Genomic DNA, 24,032 nt, shown 5'->3' with positions numbered 1-24,032 from the left:
TATATTCTTTAATGATTATTATTGCGTAACTAGAGACCTATGCTGTGTCTCCAACCAAGCAAGCTGCCTTCCTAGACATTATTTTTGGGAATCATACTCCACTTACTCGTCCGAGTCAGCCAATAGTGATGTTCATTCCTCTAGGGGGCGCATAGCAGCTCAGACAACCAAAAACACAATCGAGTTGTATTAAAATCTCTGAACGTTGTTTGTGTTACTACATATGTTTATGCGCCTAAATACGCAATCGATTAAACCTATGTTTAAATGCATTAATTACTTAATAGAAATGTACATTCGTTTTATATAATCTTAAATAAAAATATTCAATCAAACGCTTTAGCCACAGACTGTAATCATAATCGACTGTCATTGGTCAGTCTTCACCAACGCTGAGAAAAGTAACACTTACCATGTGACAACGCCGTTTCCTTCAGCAACAATATGGACAATTATTTTATATCGGAATTATAACACGATGAAATTTTAACTGGAATTGTTCAAACCTTATATACACGAATACACTGTTAAACTAGCAGAATGTAGTGCAACAGTCAGGTTCGAATGTTAAAATTCCAATCGTTTTCGCCATGGGGTAATTATTTTAATTTTAAATAATCAATATTTATTTTTTAATAATCGTTTTATAAACGAAAACTACATTTACCAGTGATTCTGCAAAAAAATCTCCACCAATCAAAGAATGGAAACAAATTACACCAGCCGTTTTTTTCGCCCGATTTTTTTTTTTTAAGCTTCAAATGAAAGTTTATAAGTTTGGGATTCACGTCTTAGTTGATTGGTTTATTTTATGGCTTATAAATCTTTAATTAAAACTTAAAAAATCCTTACGCTTAAAAATAATTCTGAAAAAGTGGGACTGTCAAAGCCCCGCCCATTCCGAAGCCGTCGTTCAGGAGAAATCGATATTCTATTCGTTGTTTTCATTGCTGTGGTTTTGAGACACAGCTCTGTATAGGACCAGCCAAAGACACTCAAAGACACAGAGCCGAGTTATTTCTCTCTTCAATGGCTGTTATTGAAAGGCTTTAACTGTGGAGATCTGCGCCTCATTCCGGCCTTCATGTCAAGCCTTTGGGAGAGTGTGTATTCCTCGTTTCCCGCTGTCCGCCCATAGCTTGTCCATGTCGGTCCGGCGCTTCTCGGGGGTGATGGAGAGCTCCGGGTCCGCCGAGCCCAGGGAGCTGTTCGAGGCCTGCAGGAGCGGAGACCTGGAGCGGGTGAAGAAGCTCGTGTGCCCGCTGAATGTGAACAGCAGGGACACAGCAGGGAGGAAATCCACCCCGCTGCACTTCGCTGCGGGTGAGTCCCGCTCTCCTTCCTACTCCGTTCTATTCGTTTTGTTTTCAAACCAAGATTCTAATTTATTCAAACATTTTCTTGCATTCTATTTTTCTATTATTTCATATTCTGTCCTTTGAATGGATGTTATCTATATCAACATCAGTATCACTGGCATTGTATAATTTATCCCAAATACAGTTGTATTTGCATATCATTAATAATTAATCAAAGAGACAAAAGCTTAGGTTAATTGTGATCATATATAGGGTTTTTGAGATGAAATAATTGCTACTGTAATTTCATTATTACTGTCGATTTATAATTAAGTAGGCTGCTGAGAACACCATGTACACTTGAAATCACATATTTATATGTGAAATGCAGCATAGAAAATTAGTTATGTTTTTTATACCAAATACTAACAAATACTAATATGGTTTATAGATAGTTTACATATAACTTTTTTAGTTGAAGTATAGTGAAATTTTGCAAAGGCTTAAATTAATGCATATTTAAATGACTAATTTTGCAAATGATTAATTAAGTAAAAATACAGTTATTCATTTTTAAATAATTATTCAAAATATTTTATCAAATTAATTAATACAGTTATTGTTTTAAAAAAAATAATAATAAAATAGACTGGGTTTCTCTATTATAAAAAACGAATGGACATGTTATGTTTCCAGTAACATTATAATGTGAACTAATTGATTGTAAACTGAAAAAATGTTGAGACACGTCATGAAAATAAGTCTTACATCCCATAATGATAATAACTGTAATAGTAATTACTCCATTGGGCATGTTATAAACACAACTATGTTGTTTTCATTGACACTGTTTTTTAAAAATAATATTGGTGTTTTATTGATATTTTTTGATTGATATTGAAGAAGCTCTCTAGTGTAATGTTGAAGTTGTGTCTAATGGAGGCAGTCATCTATTAAGCCCACGGCTCTGTGACGGCCCACTCTTCTGTGGCAGGTTTTTGGCCGTAGAGATGTGGTGGAGTACCTCCTTCAGCACGGAGCAAACGTGCACGCTCGTGATGATGGTGGCCTCATCTCGCTCCACAACGCCTGCTCGTTTGGTCACGCTGAAGTCGTCAACCTCCTCCTGCAACACGGGGCCGATGCCAACTCCAGAGACAACTGGAATTACACCCCGCTGCACGAGGCTGCCATCAAGGGCAAGCTCGACGTCTGCATTGGTAAAGCCTCCCAGTGATAAAAGTTTACAGAATACATTCAACTTGTTTTGATGAAAAAAGGGCATTATACTTGGATCTCATTTGCATGTTGAATGTATAAATTGCATCTGTATAAATCGTGTTTGTCAACTTGGTAGTTTTGCTGCAACATGGTGCTGAGCCAACAATCCGAAACACTGATGGAAGGACAGCGCTTGACCTGGCTGAACCCTCCACCAAAGCTGTGCTGACCGGTGAGTGAGTTTCTCTGGTAGAGTTGGGAATCAGGATCCAGTGCAACTGAAGATAATGAAATGATAGAAGGACGGTAAATTAACCAAAATGTGCTTCATTTTCATCATGAGTTGAAGAAATGATTCCTTTGAATGGATTATTTTAAACAAATTGGTCTTTTGTTCCAACTCCTTAGAAATACTTGATGTGTAAAAGTGATCAAGTCTGCACACTGTGCACATAGTTACATCACATTACAGTAGTGAATAACACATTTCTATTTACAAAAAGCATCGAAAATATGGTGGAGATCACAAAGTGAGCTGACGCAGGAAGAATATGCCACCCAAGTTGTCTTTAACATGAGAATGTGTCATATTAAGTGCTTCAAACTGAATGGCATGTAGTTTTTAGCTTGACAGATGCTATGTCATGTGATTGAGAGGTGTTTTCCTCAGGGCTTAAATGTACATTTCATGTCTGTATCTTTTATCTGTAAAAACTGTTTAAAAATCACAAGTTCGTTTCCAGTGTGCATTAGAGCTTGTCCTGACGCCGCGAGCCGACTCTCTGTCAAAGTTCAAGCACAGTAAAATGCTAAATTTTTCTAGAATATTTGTTGTTAGTAATTGATGTGTGAAATTTTAAACTTGTTTTTATAGAGCAATAACAGCAAAGTTTGTGATATAATTATTATGTTCAGATGAGTAAATGTGTGTTTATCCTGCCTTGTACCAGTAAAATTTTAGTCTGTACTTTTTTATTTTGTCTTAAAAATAGTAATCAGTTGTTTTGTGCTTTATAATGTTATATGTATATATTAACCATTTTTACACATAATTTATAGCATAGCCTACATAGATATGTTCAATATATATTTTTTTATTACCTTCCAATTCCACATTGTTTGGAGGACAACATTGAGCAGGATGTGGATAAATAATGGATTAAATTAATTAAAATTAATATTTTTCTTTAATCATTTTGATATTATTTTCCTCTGATTATTTAAATAATCAAATAAATAATCAGCAGATCAAAATAATCATTAGTTGCCACACATCTTTTTTCCCATAATTCCCATTTCCTGTTCTCTATTTGTTTATAAGGCTAGTAATTGGCAATTTTACAGGTGACTTTGCTTTCATTTAGGCTCAAATGAGATTTCCATTTATGTTAATGTATTTAATTCTTTCTTAAATCTAGGTGACTATAGAAAGGATGAACTCCTCGAGAGCGCACGGTAATAATAATTTAAGCTCAGAATTGTTCAGGAGAGATGAACAGTCATGACTGGCATTGTTCCTTTAATTGATTTGGTGCTCAATGCTTTTATACAGAAGTGGAAATGAAGAAAAACTGATGAGCCTCCTCACACCATTAAATGTGAACTGTCACGCTAGTGATGGAAGGAAGGTGAGCTATTGAATTCTATATGCTAATGTTATCTCCACGTCTGTTTGACAGAGTGATTGTTAATGTATAACCATATTTAAATGTTCTCAACGTTGCTGAGCCACTCACATAAGACATATAATGTAGCCAGGCATCTCGTGTGTAATCGGTCCAGGTTTGAATAAATAGTTTGCATACGTGTTTGTGAATGGATTGTTTGTTGGTTTCAGTCCACGCTTCTGCATCTGGCCGCGGGTTATAATCGTGTGAAGACAGTGCAGCTGTTGTTGCAGCATGGAGCCGACGTGCACGCTAAAGACAAAGGGTACGATGTGTGTCTCCTCCAGTGTGCCGTACAAGTTAAGCTCTATTCTTTCACTTAGCACAGAAATGCAGTTTGTAAAAAATGTAATACAACTTGCATTTACAGTAAAGCACTCACAGTGGGAGTCTAAAGGTCAAGATGCTCTGTGGGCATAACTCCAGTCTTTTTTGTATGCTTGTGCATGTATTGTGCAATGCAGTGGGCTTAACAGCCTTACTACAGATGCATCAGTACCATAACGCTTTACGCGGCTGATAAGATTAAAATTTTAGCAGTATTTGGTGGATATATTGGATTAAAAAGAAATCAATTTGTAATTAAAATGATAATTTTTTGAGTGATCAGTTTTCTGATTTTTAATCTGATTAAATGATTAATGGAATAAATATACAGAGGATTATCAAAATAATCGTTGTCAGTGGTTCCCAAAAAGTGGTTATCAAAAAGTTGTAGCCCATTTTTATTTTTCATGCAGTACATTATAATGTTGTTGCTTGTAGCATTTAATATGATTGATTTTTAGTTTCTAGTGTTTTATAATTTATTTATTTAAACATAATAATAATTATAATAATACTGGCGATGTTCACCAGAATTTTAAGAGTATTTCACCCAAAAATGGAAATTTGCTGAAAATGTAGCCAAGCCAAGAGGTAGATGAGTTTGTTTCTTCATCTGAACAGATTTGGAGAAATGTAGCATTACAGTACATCACTTGCTCACCAAATGGATCCTCTGTAGTGAATGGGTGCCGTCAGAATGAGTTGATAAATACAATACCATAATCCACAAGCAATCTACACGAATCCAGTCCATTGATTAACATCTTGCGAAGGGAAAAACTGTGTTTTTAAGAAACAAATCCAACATTAAAATATTTGTAACTTCATGCGTATAGTAATTTATCCGGACGCTACCTTTTTTTCTTCTTCACAAACACATTTTTTTTAACTTCACAAGATGTTAACTCATGGACTGGAGTGGTGTGAATTACTTGTGGATTATTGTGAAGTTTTTATCAGGTGTTTAGAGTCTCATTCTGACGGCACCCATTCACTGCAGAGGATTTGTTTGTGAGCAAGTGATGTAATGCCAAATTTCTCCAAATCTGATCCAGCTAAGAGACAAACCTACATCCTGAATGGCCTGAGTGGGAGTACATTTTCAGCAAATGGTCATTTTTGGGGAACTATTCCTTTAATATCAGTGCATAAATAAAAAACTCATGTAACTTTGTACAGATGAGGTTAGTGTTTAATTTGATTGTGCTAGTTTCATGTTAATATGTATAATTATGGCTATACTTTCAAAACCATGCGTATTATCCCCTTGACTCAAAGTTATTTACTTAACTTTGAACCCAAACATTCATATAAAGGCAGTGTAGTCAAAAGTCAGAAATCTTTCTTGATTATTGTACTCACAAAACCTGTGTATTAATTTGGTCTTGTGTTAACAGTGATCTTGTGCCTCTGCATAACGCCTGTTCATACGGTCACTATGAGGTCGCTGAGTTGCTTGTAAAGGTAGGTCCATTTTATGTTATTCACACTTTTCTTTCTTGTCTGCTGTCTTGTTCTGAATTTGTGATAGCTCCACTCCATCTGTTCATTTTTACACAGCATGGCGCTTGTGTCAACGCTATGGACCTGTGGCAGTTCACACCTTTACACGAGGCAGCCTCAAAAAACAGAGTGGAGGTCTGTTCGCTCCTGCTCAGCTACGGCGCCGACCCAAACTTCCTCAACTGCCACAACAAGAGCGCCATCGATCTGGCCCCGACCGCCCTGCTGAAAGAGCGCCTGGCATGTAAGCGTGTGACTGCTACAAAGACCAGCTCTCATTCTGTGTGGTTCGTCATTGACTGACGGGGTGCCGCTCTCTGTTGCAGATGAGTTCAGAGGTCATGCTTTGCTGCAGGCGGCACGTGAGGCGGACATGGCGCGCTTTAAAAAACACCTCTCCCTTGAGACCATCAACTTCAAACACCCTCTAACCCAAGAAACAGCTCTAGTAAGGGCTTTTTAATAAAAAATATAATTATTTAATAAATACGCTACATATAATGAATAATTATTAGAAGTCTCTTATGCTCACTAAGTTTGCATTTATTTTATCAAAATGTAGTAAAATAGTTATATTGTGAAAATATTATTACAATTTAAAATAAGCATTTTCTGTTTGAATATATTTTAAAATGTAATTTATTCCTGTGATCAAAGATTAATTTTCAGCATGATTACTCCAGTCTTCAGTGTCACATGATCCTTCAGAAATCATTTTAATATGCTGATTTGCTGCTCAAGAAACATTTCTTTATATTATTATTAATGCTGAAAACAGTTGTGCTGCTGAATATTTTTGTAGAAACCATGATACCTTTTAAAAGTGTTTACTCTCAATTTTGATCAACTTAATGCCTTTCTTCTGAATAAAAGTATTCATTTCTAAAAATAAATAAATATAATAAAATAAAAAATCACACTGACCCTAAACTAAATTTTTTTCTGGAAAGTCAACAAAAATATTTTCTTATTTATATCATTATATTTAAAGCAGTAGTTCCCAACCCTTTTTTGAGAGAACCCCTATTTTAATAGTCAAAAATTTTAACGACCACCGTTTGAAAAAAAAACTGTTATGTTTTTAATAAATGCAACAACACAAACATTAAAATAATGACATTAACAACTATGGCCAGATTTTAAATGAGCAAAAAATTTTGGTTGGTTTACTACAATAAAACATGCTATCTACTAACATGTATTACATGTTAAAATAAAAAAAAGGTTTTGACAAAAAAGTTTTAAAATGAAAAATTTTAATTTCAGACTTAAAACCATTTTTAAGTAAAGAGATATGAGTCAAAATGATGAATAATAATTATAGTTATTTTAGCTATTCTGTTAATTATTTCTAGATACATTGTTATCCAAATTATTTAGATTTTTAAAATGTACATTAGCCTATTTTTCATCAATAGATTAAAATTTACAACTGTGCATTTGCATAATTTTGAAACCAAAATGGCAAAGGGCTGAATGAAATTGTAAATCCACTGTCTGACAGCAGGTGGCACTTATGGAAGAGGAGAAATAGAGCTGTTAACCACTTATATGCACTTATATGGAGGAAAGTTGCAAAGAAAATACCACTGAAACTTTTCTCAAGACAGTAGGTTACCTTCAGAGAGAAATTCATATACTTCATTCATATTTTAATTCATGTTATTTGCTTCCTTAAAACCTTTTGCTGCCTTCCACCATATTTTCACACAAATCGAAACCAGCGCTGAATGGTGCGCTTGCTTAATGTTTGACAGTATTTACGCTAGTTTAGATATACATCAAATACGGTTTTAATGATAATTCAGAATATTAAAACGCAGTACTAACCATCTAAACTTTCATCTTGGTTTATACAGTAACCGTTTCAGTTTCAGACTCCTTTAGCGACACAGGGTTGGGAACCTCTGATTTAAAGGCTCAAAACATTAACTGTAAAAAGCATATTTCCAGCTCTAAAATCCTATTTGATGAGTCACATTTCAAGGCGTTTAAATTTTTTATATCTGCACACCTGTGAATACTACATCTGAACACAGAGCATCCAAAGAACACTTTTTGGTTATGGTTTTATAGGACTTGAATAGGAAGTGAATAAAAGAGACTCCTCTGATTGTCTTTGATAGCATTGTGTCTCCACGTCGCCCTATCCCAAGAGGAAACAGATCTGTGAATTGCTGCTCAGGAAAGGTGCCAGCGTCAATGAGAAGAATAAAGAGTGAGTCAGTCAGTAACGATGTTCAAAGGGTTTATTTAACACATGAATTTGTGCAGGATCATGTGCAGTAATGACTTCTGGACCTCTGTCTTTCCCACAGCTTCCTCACACCTCTGCATCTTGCCGCTGAGAAGTCCCACAATGACATCATCGAGGTGTTGGTGAAACACGAGGCGAAGGTAAGTGAGTTTTTTCACAGCTGCAGTAAAACATACTCAATTATACATAGGCATCACAGATGTTTTCATATCCCATTCATTTTTTCTGCCTCTAGTAAGGGTCTTCAGGAATGAAAATACATCAATAAATCTGTGACTGAACATGAAATTAAAATTGGACCATTTCATTTTTGTAATACGTGTTCCATTAGTACATCATCCAGTGACTTCCCAAGTCCCATCCTCGTTGAATATCCACCCTGGTAAAAAAGTGATTTTTAAAATAAATTTATTCCATGCTAAGTATAGTTCAAATCTATTAACGTATTTACTGACATATATCACTTGAAACTAAATTATAATTCAACTTTATTTGGAGTACTATTTGTGCACAACACACATTTCTTATTATGAAGCCTAAAATGTTTTAAGGTGCCCCAATTATCGATTTTTGGAAATTACTTTAAAAGTTTTTAAATCTAAAAGTGCACTGTGTATAAAGTTATTGTCTCTGAAAAGAAAGAGTCGACTCTGAATCATTGAAACGAGTAGTTTTTAAATCGAATCCCAAGCCATTTCATGTTGACGTCGACATGAAACATTAGCAGATTGCCCGCTCACTTGTTGGTCTTTTCACGTTGGTCTGAATAAAAATGCAAATTCATTCTTTGCCGTTAGGTGACACTTTTGGAGCGGTAAAAATAGCGGTTTCAAGCTGTAAACAAAGCAGCACTGCTCTCACAAACAATTACAGGACGAGTTTGAAAAAATTAATCGTTGAGGAATCGTTTGCGAGTCGTTGAGCAAGTAAGGTAAAAATAAATGCATATTATAAGACAATGAAAATGTTTTTTGACCCTGCATGCATGTCAACCTGTTGTTGGGGACTCCCAAAACCAAAATATGAACCTTTCATTACCCATAATAGGGGCACTTTAATGTCACTATTGATGTGTATTTGTATGATCTTTGAATAATATCGGTCTTTAAATGCAAGAAATTTAAAGTGTACCTCAGAATACTTGCAATAGCTGCACTTTAGCACAATCAAATATACTTCAGTATATCTTTAGTTGGTCATCAGCACTACTTCCACACAATTAAAGTGAGTATAGTACAAAATAAGTTGTTCCAAAATAGCAGACTTTAAGTATACCAGTTTGGTATAACAAAAGTACAATTGCAGGGTATTTATTATATTAAATACATAAATATGTAAATGTATTTAGCAAATGAATTTTTATTTTGTGCATGAAATAAATGTATTTCAAATGCGTTTTAGTATATTTATTTTTCACTAGGACCGTGTCTCTCGGAAACACATAAAAAATTATTTTGATGTGTCCCTCAGTTGATAGTAATTGACTGGTACTTTGCAAAAAAAATGTTTGTAATTTTAACAGTAAAGAACTGTAAAAATGCTACAGTAAAAACCTGTTAATTGATTAACAGTACATTCCTTCTATAAATAATAAGTCATGTAATGTTACAGTAAAATACTGCTAAATGTAGCCTGCAGTTTTTGGAAGTGAAAAAATATCTCCAAGAATTTCCAATGTGACATTACACATTTGATGTTATTTCCCATTTGAAGCTATGTTTCTCAGTTCTTATCAGTTATGTACATTTGGGTTTTATGTTACATCTTATGTTGATAAATAAATGCTTTCAATGAATGTTTATTGCATGTGGCTTTCTCATTACTACGTGTGATTTTATGGTGGTCCTCAGCGTAAAGGTACTAAAACTGATTTTAGTACTTCAGTTGGTTGGTATATTAACATTATATCAGTTAATAAAATATACACTGTTTTACTGAAAATGCAAATTAAATACGTAAAACTTTAAATGTTGCTTCCGTATTTTTTACTGTAAATTTCTGGCAACCACAGCTGCTGATTTGTACTGTAAATATTTGCAGATTTTTCCTGTCAGTGTGTTGTTGTTATGTGCAGGTGGATGCGGTAGATCACCTGGGTCAGACAGCGCTGCACCGCGCGGCTCACCTCGGCCATCTGCAGACCTGTCGAATGCTCCTGAGTGCTGGATGTGACCCGCTCATCACCTCCCTACAGGGCTTCTCACCCTCCCAGCTCGCCAATGAAAGCATTCAAGAGATACTGCAAGGTGACGTTTACTTCAGATTCACAATTTCCTCACCCTCATGTCCTTCAAAACCTGTGACATTCTTCTTTGGAATTTCAAAAAGAAAAAAATCCCCAAATTTAAGACCTCCTAAAATAATAAGACATTTGTTATACCAATAAAATATATATAATCTTGAATTCCATACAACTGAATTTTTTTAGATCTGCAGGGGCTTTAAATTCAACATGCTCCTAAATACATTTTACAGTTCGCCCATCTATTTCTAGTCAAAAATGTGAGTAAAACACAAGTGCCAAAGTGTCATGCTTGCAGTTATAGAAAATAATTTTTGATTCCTAGAGGGAGCATGCACAGGCAACTCAGATACAGACAGGCAGCTGTTAGAAGCCTCCAAATCAGGAGATGTGGAAGTCGTAAAGGTAAGGACTAAAAATACACCAAAAAGTGTTTTTTTTTTTTTTTTTTTTTCTCCCATGTAGTTGTGAAATCATTATGAAGCTGTTTATACCAGATTCCCCTGTTAGAGCTGACATTGTTCTTCACCTTTCCATGTAGAAGCTCTGTTCTCTTCAGAACGTGAACTGTAGAGATGTTGAGGGAAGGCAGTCCACACCTCTGCACTTCGCTGCCGGATACAACCGTGTGGCTGTGGTGGAGTATCTGCTGCAGCACGGAGCCGATGTACACGCTAAAGACAAGGGGTGAGATGTCACAAGACTAGAGATCCAAATGTACAGGCAAAAAGAAAGAGAATGTGTGCACCTCTGCAAAGCCGCAGCAAAATAAATTATATTTTTCCACAATTGACTGAATGAGATAAGTGTGTTTACCCCAAAAGAATACAAAAACAATAAATAGAAAGCATCTTACTATTTCACTAGCTGCATTGTCATGAACGCATGACTCTTGTATGTAGGCCCAAACCTGGAAAGATTACAAATAAATGAAATAATGTAATAATAGGAACATAAATAATGGAAGATATGGCTTGATAAAATTTTTAATTAAATTTAGTATGGTTTTCATTCATTCTTTTTTTTTTGTATTTATTTTTAACTTTATTTTTACTTTATTTTCTCAAGTCATTTAATCCGTTATTTATTTTCCTGTTATTAAATGTATTCATTAATTTGTTAATTTCTAATTTCTGCAGGTTTGAGCCTCCAAACAATGGTGCTACATTTAAATAATAAAAAAGTACTTCATACATAAACAGACATTACATTTATTGAAATAGACATGTACATGTTCTCTTATTCAGTGAAATTTAAAGAATATTATAATTAAATTTTTTTAATGAAACAGTTTATAAAATACACAGTTGAATTAAGTATTAAAATAATCTGCTAAATGTATTTCAAAAAAATAGTCAAACTGAAAATATGTTCCAAAAATAGCATTGCCTTTAATTCTTTAAGAAACACTGTTTCAACAAAAGCCAAAAAGCTGCACGTTTTCATATTGGTTTTAAGTAAAACTGTTTTGTGTGACACAGTGGTCTGGTTCCCTTGCACAATGCCTGTTCTTATGGGCATTATGAGGTGGCTGAGCTCCTCGTCCTTCATGGTGCTGTGGTTAACGTGGCCGACCTGTGGAAGTTCACCCCCCTGCATGAGGCGGCCGCCAAGGGCAAATATGAGATCTGCAAACTGCTGCTACAGGTATCCGAGATCTCCGACTGAAATCCACTGTTCAGTTTTTAAATTAAATTATTTTAATTACTTACATTATCGATGACAGCGAATTTTGTTAAGCGCTATGTTCACTACACTATAATGAAATACCTCTCTGATATAGCATGGTGCTGACCCGACCAAAAAGAACCGTGATGGAAACACCCCTCTGGACTTGGTGAAGGACGGAGACACAGACATTCAGGATCTGCTCAGGGGTGACGCAGCACTGCTGGACGCCACCAAGAAAGGCTGCTTATCTCGCGTTAAAAAGCTGTGCACTCCAGACAACGTGAACTGTCGAGACACGCAGGGGCGGCACTCCACACCGCTGCACCTGGCAGGTAGGTGTGGGTCAGAGTATGATGCTTTCATTTCCCACTGTATACAATGCGCAGTGAAAAAACTGAATCTGGAAACCTTTTTAAATACTCTTAACTTAGTTAGGGCTGCATAACTGTCGATTATTCCCTTGAAATTGTAATTGAGATTATTCATCACGATTATCACAATTTACATTGAATGATATTTATACTATTGTTTGATGCAACTGCATGCTGTATTTTTATATGAAAATAAACAAGCTGGAAACACTCTAACTAAAAAACTTTTAGTGCTTTTCTATAGTATGAAGCCTCAAATGTCAAATATACATCGGATTGGTTTCTTCTTTAAATGATAAAATTAAATTAGAAAAACCCTTAAGATAACATGTAGAAAGAAAAAAACATCTTAAGCGTGCAGAAGTCTTGAGCACAAGTGTTCAAGTAAAGAGTAAAATATGAAATATTTCATTTAAAAAAAGGATATTTTCATGTTGGTGGTGTTTGTTTTATGTGTATGGTTAGCTGGCTATAATAATCTGGAGGTGGCTGAATATCTGCTGCAACACGGGGCAGAGGTGAACGCTCAGGATAAAGGGGGTCTCATTCCCCTCCATAATGCTGCATCTTATGGGGTGAGTGAAGCTCCAGTGCATGTCCATTAACATGCCTGATAAAAGTTACATATATATACATGACAAAAAAAAACATCTCTTACTCAAAAAAACCTCTTAAGGGGATAAAATGAATTGTTTTCTAAAACAGAGGTGTTTGCTTTAAAGTAATCTTTATTTTTGGTTGCTTTTGGTTTGGTTTGGTTTAAAGTCATGACCAAAATGTCACATTTGTTCAAATGTTGTTTTATATTGGTTTGTGTTGAATTTCATTGTGTCACTTTCTTAAAAAATCTGCATTTTATACAACAGTTAATTCTGGTCTGTTAATGTAAATTGGTTGAGCTACATTGCAGTAGTTTAAAATTGTATATTAACACGTGCACACGCACACACACAGTAGTAACTGACAAAATGCTGGTAATGTGGCCACTACACAAAGCAAGTTACACATCTGGTGTGCATTATTGTTAAATTATTCTGCCTATGCCATACTTACCTCAACTCAAGACATTATTCAAGCATGAAAATTGTTTGTGATTTTTATCCCAATGTTTTTCATATATTTGTTTGCTTGATCAGTTTCTTTGTGGGTTTTGATTATGTTGCTGTTGTAGGCTGTAAGGACTTTTGAATTAACTGAAATACTTTGGAGAAAACATAAAACTGTGGTCGACAGACCTGGAAATAATTTCACATCTTGTGAAATGTCAAAGAGTCCTAATCAAGCATTTAACAGCCCTGTTGTGTAATCCTTACATTTATTATGGATTTGTATTATATTATTTTAGTGCTGTCAAAATAAGCGTTAAAGCAGGCGATTAATTTTTTCTGTTTAAAGAATTTTAAAATAATGTTCACAGTCTTGTTTGGGGTTTTAATCCATACAGTGAACCTGAACAAACACCAAAACTGACAAAAAAGCACCATCAAATCCATAAGATATGTGTTATTACACTGTTATTACAATAGCTACATGTGAGGATCAGGCAGAAATTTCACTGACAGTCTTCACAGCTCTCATTTGTGCTTCAAATGTGGCACCACAAAGCTCTTATCAAACATGAGGGCTTTTTTTTTTTTAATTTTTTGGATTTTAAACAAAATTGTGCAGGTGTCATACCTCATCATATTTCATAATAACCCTTTGGGAAAGGGAAAAGGTCCAGTGCCTTCTGGAAGCCACACATAGTCATATTCATGTAGCGACATTCTCCAGAAAGTGAAAGAGACACCAACCTGAGAGCACGACCGCTCCATGTGTTTCATTGCAGCATGTGGATGTGGCCGCTTTGCTCATCAAGTACAACGCATGCGTCAATGCCACAGATAAGTGGGCGTTCACTCCTTTGCACGAGGCGGCGCAGAAAGGCAGGACCCAGTTGTGCGCGCTGCTTCTAGCTCACGGGGCCGACCCCACGCTCCGCAACCAGGAAGGCCAGTCGCCGCTGGACCTCGTGACGGTATTCACTCTCTGTGTGTGCTTACTGGACAAGTCACCTCGGGAGAAGAACAGCTTTCCCCTTCTTGCCTTCTGCTTATCTACCGTTCCTTTTATTTTCTGCAACTGATGCAGATCCAAACCTCTGTTAATCATACCAGGGAGAATTATCTCTTACTGTGTTATGTCATATATCTGTCTGTTTTATTTGATTGCTGCTCTTTAGTGCTTGAGGAGGCCTACTGATCATTCCATGCACCATTGCCTGAAAATACTGCACATTTGCACAAGCAGTGGAAAAATACTGTGCCTGTTTGATGCCTGGAGAAAGATAAAGGGATAGATCAACCAAAAGTGAAAGTCATCATTTATGCACCTTATGGCAATCCAAACCTTTCTTCTGTAAAACATAAAAGGAGACAAGAAGCCTGAACATTTTTCATTCTTCGCTTTTTCAACATTATATTAAAAGATTTTCACTTAAATGTACTTACTTTACATAAAAATATAAAATAAAATGCCAAGAATTAAAAGGCATTTATCAGTGATACAGATTAAATTCAGCCCAACAATGGCTAGTGCTGATTATAATCGGAAATACATCATTTATTTACTTGCTTACTTACTTCAAATATATCAAATTAATTCAAGGAAAAATATTTCTCCCAACTAAAGCTGTTAACTACATTTTGTACTCAGTTGGCACTTTACTATCACATTAAAAACTAAAATTAACAACAGAGCAATTTCTATAGCTAATATATAATAAAAAGAGTTGTATACAGAAATTTGCATTGCACATAAAGTCATTTTCATTAAGACATAATTGAATTAGTAAATAGGATAATTGCGTTATGCATATTCCAAGGGCTTGTGATAATGGATTGGTTTTAGTGCTTTAGAAATTTTTATAATTTATATTAAATTCATGTAAATGTTAAACATTTAGATAGAAATAAATGTAAATCAATTTTATACACTTAGAGCATTATCATATTTAATTATTTAACAAGTTACCACATTTCACTTTTTTTTTCTTATATTCTTAAGTCGAAAGAGTTGGGTCAGTTTTGGAAGATGACAGACTCTTTATTTTTGGTGAACTATCCCTTTATCCATGGATGCATGCCAACATCTTGCTTGTTTGAAATATGTTCTCACTGGTTTTGTGTACGAATATTTTCTTATTTGCGTTGTTGTTCCTAAACTCACGCTCTATGTGCTTGAGATGTGACTGACACTCACGTAAGTGTGTGACTAAATGTGGGCTTGTCTTTCTCAAGAAGAAGTTGGTCATCACTTACATCAGGACTTTCTGACGTTGCTCTGCCTGTCTTTGCAGGCGGACGATGTCCGAGCTCTCCTCACAGCAGCCATGCCCCCCTCAGTGCTGCCGGTGTGCTATAAACCCCAGGTTATCAGCGTCTCTGCGTCTGTGGTACCATCGACTCTCAAATCCAGTCCAACACCGCTCTCTTCAAACTCCAGTATGGACGGCCAGTCCGGGACCTTTCCTGAGCTAAACACTCTACTACCACCTTCTGGAGCTGAAGGAGCCGTGGGCATAGAGATGAAAGAGGAGGGTGGGTTTATTCAAGATTAGTGTAATTTTGCATGTAGCATGCATTTGATGACTGCTGAAAGTTTTCTTTAACCTGATGCTTTTTTCAGGTCTAGCTGTAGAGTTGAGTATCTGCCAGTTCCTTCACAACCTGGGATTGGAGCATTTGCTGGAGATCTTTGACAGAGAGCAGGTACTTTCTTCTGTTTCACTGCTTCTTACAGTTGAGATCAGCTTGTGAGTCCGAGCCCAGGCTGAGGCCCGAGTATGAGTCCGAGACGAGTTCACAACAAGATAAAGACCATGAATGTAGGGCCCTATGAAGTCCGTTTTTATGTTTTTTCCAAATTCCGTTTTTCTGGTTTAATTTTTTATCAAATCAAATTTGTCAAAAAGCTTTTGAAGTCTATAGTTTATTTAAAGTTTAACAAAAAAATTAATTTTAAGGCTCTATAAAATACTTTTTTTTTTCTTAATTTCAGTTTTATTTTTATCACATTCTCTGTTTTCCATTAATTTTCTGGATTCCATTTTATTGGTTTCATTGAATTTTAATAAACAAAAGTATCTATAATAGTAGTAGTACTATCAATACATTAGTAATGCAAAGTATTTATTTTGATGGGTTGCTCTGAAGACCTTTATGACAATTTTTCTCAAAAGAAATGGTAAAATGGTCTGTTGTGTTAGACCAAGGCTCGAGACTACAACAGACTACACCCAGATTTGGGAAAGTTGCTTTGAAACATTTTATCTCACAAAGCTGAAAGCGACTCATAATTTAGTAGTACAACTACAGTAAGATACTGATTTGATAAAATATAGTACTAAAAGTAGCTAACTAAATGTTTTTATTGTATATATGGAAGAAGAAAATGAATCATTCGGTGTTATCATTTATAATTAATCAAAGCCATAGTTTTGCTGGCACAAAAAAAAAAAGAAGGGTTTTGAGTTGAGAAACAATATCACAGTGTCAAACCTGAACAGGTTCATTGTAAGTTGTCATTATTGGGAAATTTATTCTTATTTTAAGTATTATCTAGGATGGATAGTAAATTGGGATGCAGCAACTGTTTATGATTTATGGAGAAAATAATTTTAGGGGAGTTGTGTACACACACTTCGAACACATAATTATGTTCAAAAACAATGTAAAAGTGAATTTTGCAAAACAGGTCCCACGAAAAAAAACTAGTAAACCTGCTGCTGTCTGTCATTAATGTCAATAAAACAACAAAGAAAAGGAGAAAAACACTTACTGCTTTTGACTGAATAATTTCAGTAGCTTTAAAAAAAAAAATTTAATTCACACAATGAAGAGTACTATATATATATATATTAGGGCTGGGCAAGTTAACATGTTATTATCGTGCCAAATTTATGCCAAATCTACCTCCAGGACAGTGTTTAGCAGGCTGACTGAAATGTTGAGATCTGCTAGAGGAACTCGCTGTAGAGGAATCCCTCATTTGATCAGTGGGAGTAATACATTAGTCACAAGCCTAGAGGTGTGATATTAATATGAGTCTGTGTTAATAGATAACTCTGGACGTCCTGGTGGAAATGGGCCACAAAGAGCTGAAGGAGATTGGCATCAACGCTTACGGTCACAGACACAAGATCATCAAAGGAGTGGAAAGACTTATTAGTGGACCTCAGAGTAAGAGCTGCTTCTCCTTTCATCCATTTGAGAGAATCCTTAATTAGAGACCGGGTTTAAGGATCACTTTGATCTTGTTTCCTCTGAGATCTCTGCTTAACGTTGGATTTTTTTTTTCTCAGTACAAGCTGCTTTTATTAAAGGGGTCATATTCTACATTTCTTAAAGTTCTTTTATTTATCTGGAGGTCTACTTAGCATGTAAGCTTGTTTCCGCCACTGAATAAAAAATAAAAAAGGTTATTATGACTTTTTATCTCACAATTCTGACTTTTTTTCTCTCAGAACTGCACGATATAAACTCACAGTTCTGACTTTGTTCTAAGATTGCAAGATATAAACTTGTAGTTGTGAGAAATAGTCAAAATTGAGATATAAATTCACATTTCAGACTTTTTCTCAGAATTGCGTGATACAAACCCACAATTGTGAGTTATAAAGTCAAAATCGCGAGTTTATATCTTGCAATTCTGAGTAATAAAGTCCAATTCTGAGGAAAAAAAACTATTTTCTGACAAAGAGTTCTGACTTTCTACCTTGCAATTGCATGTTACAAAGACAGAATTGCAATTCTGAGAAAAATTAGCAGTCTCACAATTCTGAAAAAAAGTATTTTTGGTTCAAATCACAATTTTTACTTTCTCAAAATTGCGAAATTATCTCACAGTTCTGACATTTACTCGCAATTCTGAGAAAAAAACTCAGAACTGCGAGTTTAAATCACGCAATTCTGAGAAAAAAAGTCGGTATTGCAAGATATAATACTTATAATAATTGTGAGAAAAAGTTGCAATTAACTTTTTTATTTTTTTATTCATTGGTGTAAATGGACTTCCATAAAATAGATAAATAACGTTAAATAATGTTAAAAAAGTTTTTAAACACCAAAATTCATTTACTGTAATTTCCCACCCTCCCTCTAAGCATTCAAATTAAATGTGATGTTTTTTCATGCTGCACATTTCTTACTCTGCATTCATTTTTCAGCTAATATTAATGTATCTGATTCCAGTTAGTTTAATTAATTAACTGGCATAATATGTGAATGAAAAATTGATTGGCAGCTCTCTAATACCAACTAATTGTACAAAAAAATAAAAAAATGTAATTCTTGCTTTTGATTTCTCAAAATATGACTTCTTTATCGATCAAGCTGAAGCTTGTGTTTTGCAGATTAGTTTGCTCTTAAATGTTTACATCCCCTTCACAGGTTTAAACCCTTACTTGACCCTGAACACGACCAGCAGTGGATCAATACTGATAGACCTCTCTCCAGACGACAAGGAGTTTCAGTCGGTTGAGGAGGAGGTAGAGAGGCTTTCATGTGTCATGTTTATCAGTTTTCTCCTTGTGTGTCATCTGTCTGAGCCCCTAGAGATTTTAAAATAATCACAGTCATGTTATCTAGGAGTGTTCCAGGAGAATCTAGTAATGGATGTACATGTTCAAGTGGCTTATAAAGCCACACAGACGAGCACCACGTAGCTAATTATTGAAACACATTATTGAGGGTTCTCTTGGGTCTTCTGTTTCGTGTCTCTGAACAGATGCAGAGTACGATAAGGGAACACAGGGATGGCGGTCATGCGGGTGGGGTTTTCAACAGATACAACATTGTGAAGGTAAAAGATCTGAATGCCTCACTTCATATTTAATTTGTTCTTTTTTCCTATTAAGCTATTTTTATAGTTTAGTAGCTCTGTTTCCACACTGTTCCCCTGCCACTGCAGGTCTCTTTTCACATTGCATTAATTCCAGGGTTTCCAACAGGTTGAATTTATTTTTCCTGTAGCTCAAAGTAGAGCATGTCACTAGCAATGCCATGGTCATGGGTCCCGTTCCCAAAAACGAACGGAAAATGTATACATTCAATGCAATGCAATTCATTTTGGATAAAAGCTGCTAAATGCATACAAGTAAATGTATAATTTTTTAGTGAATATATTTTTTTTTTAGTTTGTTCAGTTCACAGTTCAGCTTTCTTTGGGTTGATGCGGTAAATCAGTGAAAAACTTGAAATGGCTGGATTTTGCTTGCGAAAATTCATCAAATAACAGTAAATGTGACCACATCTGAAGACATGCACAAGAAAATCTTAGTAACATTTCATAATTTATTTTATTATTAATTAATGCATTGGACATCACTGACTAACAATGAACAATACTTTTACACCCTTGATCTAGATTCATTTAAATTTTACTACATATACAAGTTTTATAAATTAGCATTAGTTAATGTTTAATTAAAAAGTGGTATATTTTCTTTTTGCTCAGATCCAGAAGGTGTGCAACAAGAAGCTGTGGGAGAGATACACCCATCGCAGAAAGGAAGTTTCTGAGGAAAACCACAACCATTCCAATGAACGCATGCTCTTCCATGGTGTGTGAACCAAGGCCATTTCATTTCAATTCATTCACTGCTATTCTGATTAGGACTGAAAAAACCAATAGAAAAAATCAGTAATATATTATTTGACAACAAATTCCCACTTTGCACAGAAAACATCACACAGTCATTTCACTCTACAGCAATAAATAACATTCATGTGGACAAAATGCATCTGCAAATGCAGCAAAGAATGCAGAGTGAGCTGCTCCGGGAAAAGTGCACAACCCAAGTTTATCCTAAACATGAGAATTTGTCATGTTAAGCGATGCACACAAGCATACTGTTTAACGCTGCATGCTTTGTTTTTGTGCATTGACAGATGCTGTTTAATGGTGCATTTTCCTCAGTGCATAAATTACATTCTATAGTTGTCTCCTCATATGTAAACATCAGAAAATCACACAATTGTTTTTATTTTGCATAAAAGCTGATCCTGACAGCAAACAGTCTATGCTGGACTTCACTGCAATAGACAGAGCGCAATAAAATATACATATTCTTGTTAGACATTAATTGTAAGTTACAGTAATTCTATGTGTAAGAAAGAATTATTTTTCTTTATTATGATTGTTAATCAGATTTTTTTTAATCTGGTAATGGCAAAATGAATGTTTGGAAATGCAAACTGGTATTTCCTACTGACACACTACAGCAAAAGATAGAAACCCTTTTTAGCTGCTGAAAATACTAGTGTTCAAATGATTTCAGCCACCACTGTACATTCACTATTTGTTTTCATTGCCATCAAACTGCACATTGTTTGGGCAGGATGTGGAATTAAAAAATAAAAATGCTTTGATTCTGCTTCCCCAGGGTCACCGTTCATAAACGCCATCATACACAAGGGCTTCGACGAGAGGCATGCGTACATAGGGGGAATGTTCGGGGCTGGGATCTACTTCGCGGAAAACTCTTCCAAAAGCAACCAGTACGTTTATGGAATAGGAGGAGGAACGGGGTGCCCTCTTCACAAGGACAGGTCGTGCTACATGTGTCAGAGGTGAGATGAGATCCCGTTACAGCACACAGAGCAAGCCTCTCGTTAAACTGGCTTCACGTTTCCCAGCACAATGTGTTTTGTCAGCAGAGTGTTGCTTTGTGGTGTTATTTTCCAAAACCTTGAAGAGAAATTGATTTCCTATTTCCTTTCTAAAGTGCTCATGCTCTCCATTCTTCGCTCTTTCTTACTCCTCCCAGGCATCTTCTGTTCTGTCGTGTGACTTTGGGGAAGTCTTTCCTGCAGTTCAGCGCGATGAAGATGGCCCACTCGCCACCAGGACACCACTCAGTCACTGGCCGGCCCAGTGTCAACGGTCTCGCTCTGGCGGAGTACGTCATCTACAGAGGAGAGCAGGTACTACATCAACAATTCACAGACAACACTAACAAACCCAAACAAAACCATCATAAATAATGTGTGGACATAAAAATTTAACACCTAAATTAATCTGCAAATAAATTAATAATGAAAGTGAGTGTTTCTTTTCTGAATTGTTATAGTCAACTGTAACTATATATATATGTGTGTGTGTGTGTGTGTGTGTCTGTGTGTGTGTGTGTGTGTGTGTCTGTGTGTGTGTGTGTGTGTTTGATTATTTATAAATAAATAATATTAAAATCAAAATAAAAACTAAAATACAAAAACTTAAAAAAAAAAAATAATAAAAAAAAAAAAAAAAAAAAAATACTTACTAAAGCTTTAATTAAAATTAAAATGAAAACAAAATATAAAAATAACAGCTAATTCAAACTATTAAAGAAGATTATAATAGCATCTCAATGATACAGAAATAACTCCGTACACTGTAGTATTGTAAACAATGTTGCAAATATTTATACAAAAATATATTTTGGTCATTAGAGATATACAGTATATACTTCCATTCAAATGTTTGGAGTTATGATTTATTTATTTTTTTCTTCTTTAAGAAGATACTAACCAAGGCTACATTTATTTGTTAAAAAAAAAAACAGTGAAAGAAATGATACTGTGTAATATTATTACAAGAAAAAAAAGATTATTTAAGAGCTGTTTTCTGTTTGAATACATATTAAAATGTAATTTATTCGTGTGATATCATTCGAATATGTTTCTTCACATTTTTAAAGAAAATTTTTTACATTTTTTTTTTTTTTTTTCGTAATTCATTGATGAGTAGAAAGTAGAGCATTCTTTCTGAATAAAAGCATTAATTTCTTAAAAAAAATAAAAACATATATTGTCAAGGGAAACTAACAATGCTTTTGTCATTTTTCCTCCCAAGCTTATCCTGAATATCTGATCACGTACCAGATCATCAAACCGGACGGTTCTTCAGATTAACACACAGGAGCAGAAACACGATGCTCTTTCCATCTCAGAGGAGAGAAACTGCTTGTTTATTGCATGCTTTATTTATACAGTGTATAATTCTGTTCTCTTCATACAGCTGTCTGCTTTGTCTAATTTAAAGCAACTTATTAATCAAATTTCAGACGCAACAAGTCTCGTGTGTTCAGTCATTTACACAATGGTTACAAAACTTCCATTTCCTTTTCTTTAACGTCACAAAGTTTAACTTATTTATTTTACAAAGACAATCGTATATATATTTTGTACTAATTGATTTATTGATGTTTGTATCATAAGAGTTTTATGCCTGAGTTGTAAATGTTTGCCACTACGCTGCAGTTTTCAGTGTGAATACAGGGTCTTTTAAAGGTTGGCAGAACAGGACGAGACTATATCCAAATATAAAATTAGCCCACAAAAAAATATCCAAATATAAAATTAGCTTACAATGTCCTCTTGTCTGTTGTTGCCCTCCAAAAAAAGTATAACTTTAACGCTGCCGTGATGTGTTACACTGCTGAACGATTTTAATCTCACTCTGCAATGTATTGGTGCTTGACCGAATCATTTCTGGGTTTTGATATGAAAATAGTCCAGGAGTACTTGCATGTCTATGTCAAGTTTTCCTCTTGTAATGTCATGTCTAAGATGTGTTTACATTGTCGTCAAAACAACAGCGTGATAACATTATGATCAATTAAAGAGATGCTTTTTATCATTCTCCTGCATTGTTTCTGTCATTATCACAAAGTTATCCTGCTCCAGCATCTCAATGAGAGCATTTGTGAAACTAATAAATGTCCAACAGGTGGCACTATTGTACTAAAAGCCTAAACTTTCAACCCTACCAAAACTGTGATGGTGTCTGATGTAATATTACAAATCCATCAAGTCGTTTTAGCTTTAAAGCGTTGCTTCTGTCCAGCAGTACACAATTCATAATAATGCTTCCTTCAGTGAAAAAGTCCACCCGCTGTTGTCCCCTCACATCAAAATCCAAAGACATTTGTTTAGAACTGATTTCGCTTATGAAAGTGCTTAACTGGTGCATGGATCTCTTCTGATTCTGAAAGAATAAGCTTTTAAATTTTGTCATTTTTGTAAGAAATTGAAACAGTTTTGTGATTCTTAATGTGTCGCAACAGATCGCAGTAGCATTTAACGTTCATTTCAAGCGGCAAGTGAAGAATAATCTCTTCCTCTTTACTAGTTATAGCACACCGTAAATAAACAAGACTGAACATCAGAAAGTATGATATGAGTCAATACACACCATTTTTCAAGTTTAAGTCTACCGAAGTTAATCTAGACTCAGGTTTTCGCGGGAATCGTGTAGATTTTGTGACGTCTTTATCAGATTTTGGACTCTCATTCTGACGGCACCCATTCACTGCAGAGGATCCCTTGGTGAGTAGGCTAAGTGATGATGTAGGCCTAATGCTAAATTTCTTCTAATCCACTCCCATGAAGAAACAAACTCATCTACTTCTTGAATGGCCTGAGGGTGAGTAAATTTTAAGCAAATTTTCATTTT

The 24,032-nt window shown here is 35.2% G+C and overlaps 1 protein-coding gene across 1 annotated transcript; it reads left to right on the top strand.

Annotated features, from left to right (window-relative positions):
* Positions 1-1,027: 1,027 nt before the first annotated feature.
* Positions 1,028-22,863, top strand: LOC109109950 (poly [ADP-ribose] polymerase tankyrase-2-like). The gene is made up of 27 exons (XM_042754482.1): positions 1,028-1,349; positions 2,293-2,518; positions 2,656-2,751; positions 3,938-3,974; positions 4,072-4,147; positions 4,357-4,451; positions 5,911-5,977; positions 6,074-6,260; positions 6,343-6,464; positions 8,143-8,234; positions 8,335-8,413; positions 10,348-10,519; positions 10,841-10,920; positions 11,057-11,202; positions 11,997-12,162; positions 12,299-12,518; positions 13,023-13,132; positions 14,386-14,574; positions 15,895-16,135; positions 16,224-16,306; positions 17,656-17,776; positions 18,986-19,083; positions 19,323-19,397; positions 20,052-20,157; positions 20,980-21,166; positions 21,364-21,520; positions 22,430-22,863. The coding sequence occupies exons 1-27, from the start codon at positions 1,146-1,148 to the stop codon at positions 22,487-22,489; spliced, it is 3,492 nt and encodes a 1,163-aa protein (XP_042610416.1). The 5' UTR covers positions 1,028-1,145; the 3' UTR covers positions 22,490-22,863.
* Positions 22,864-24,032: the final 1,169 nt, after the last annotated feature.

The sequence above is a fragment of the Cyprinus carpio genome, unplaced genomic scaffold (assembly GCF_018340385.1).
Source record: "Cyprinus carpio isolate SPL01 unplaced genomic scaffold, ASM1834038v1 S000006527, whole genome shotgun sequence".
NCBI lineage: Eukaryota > Metazoa > Chordata > Actinopteri > Cypriniformes > Cyprinidae > Cyprinus > Cyprinus carpio.
This window is presented reverse-complemented; position numbering and strand designations above follow the sequence as displayed.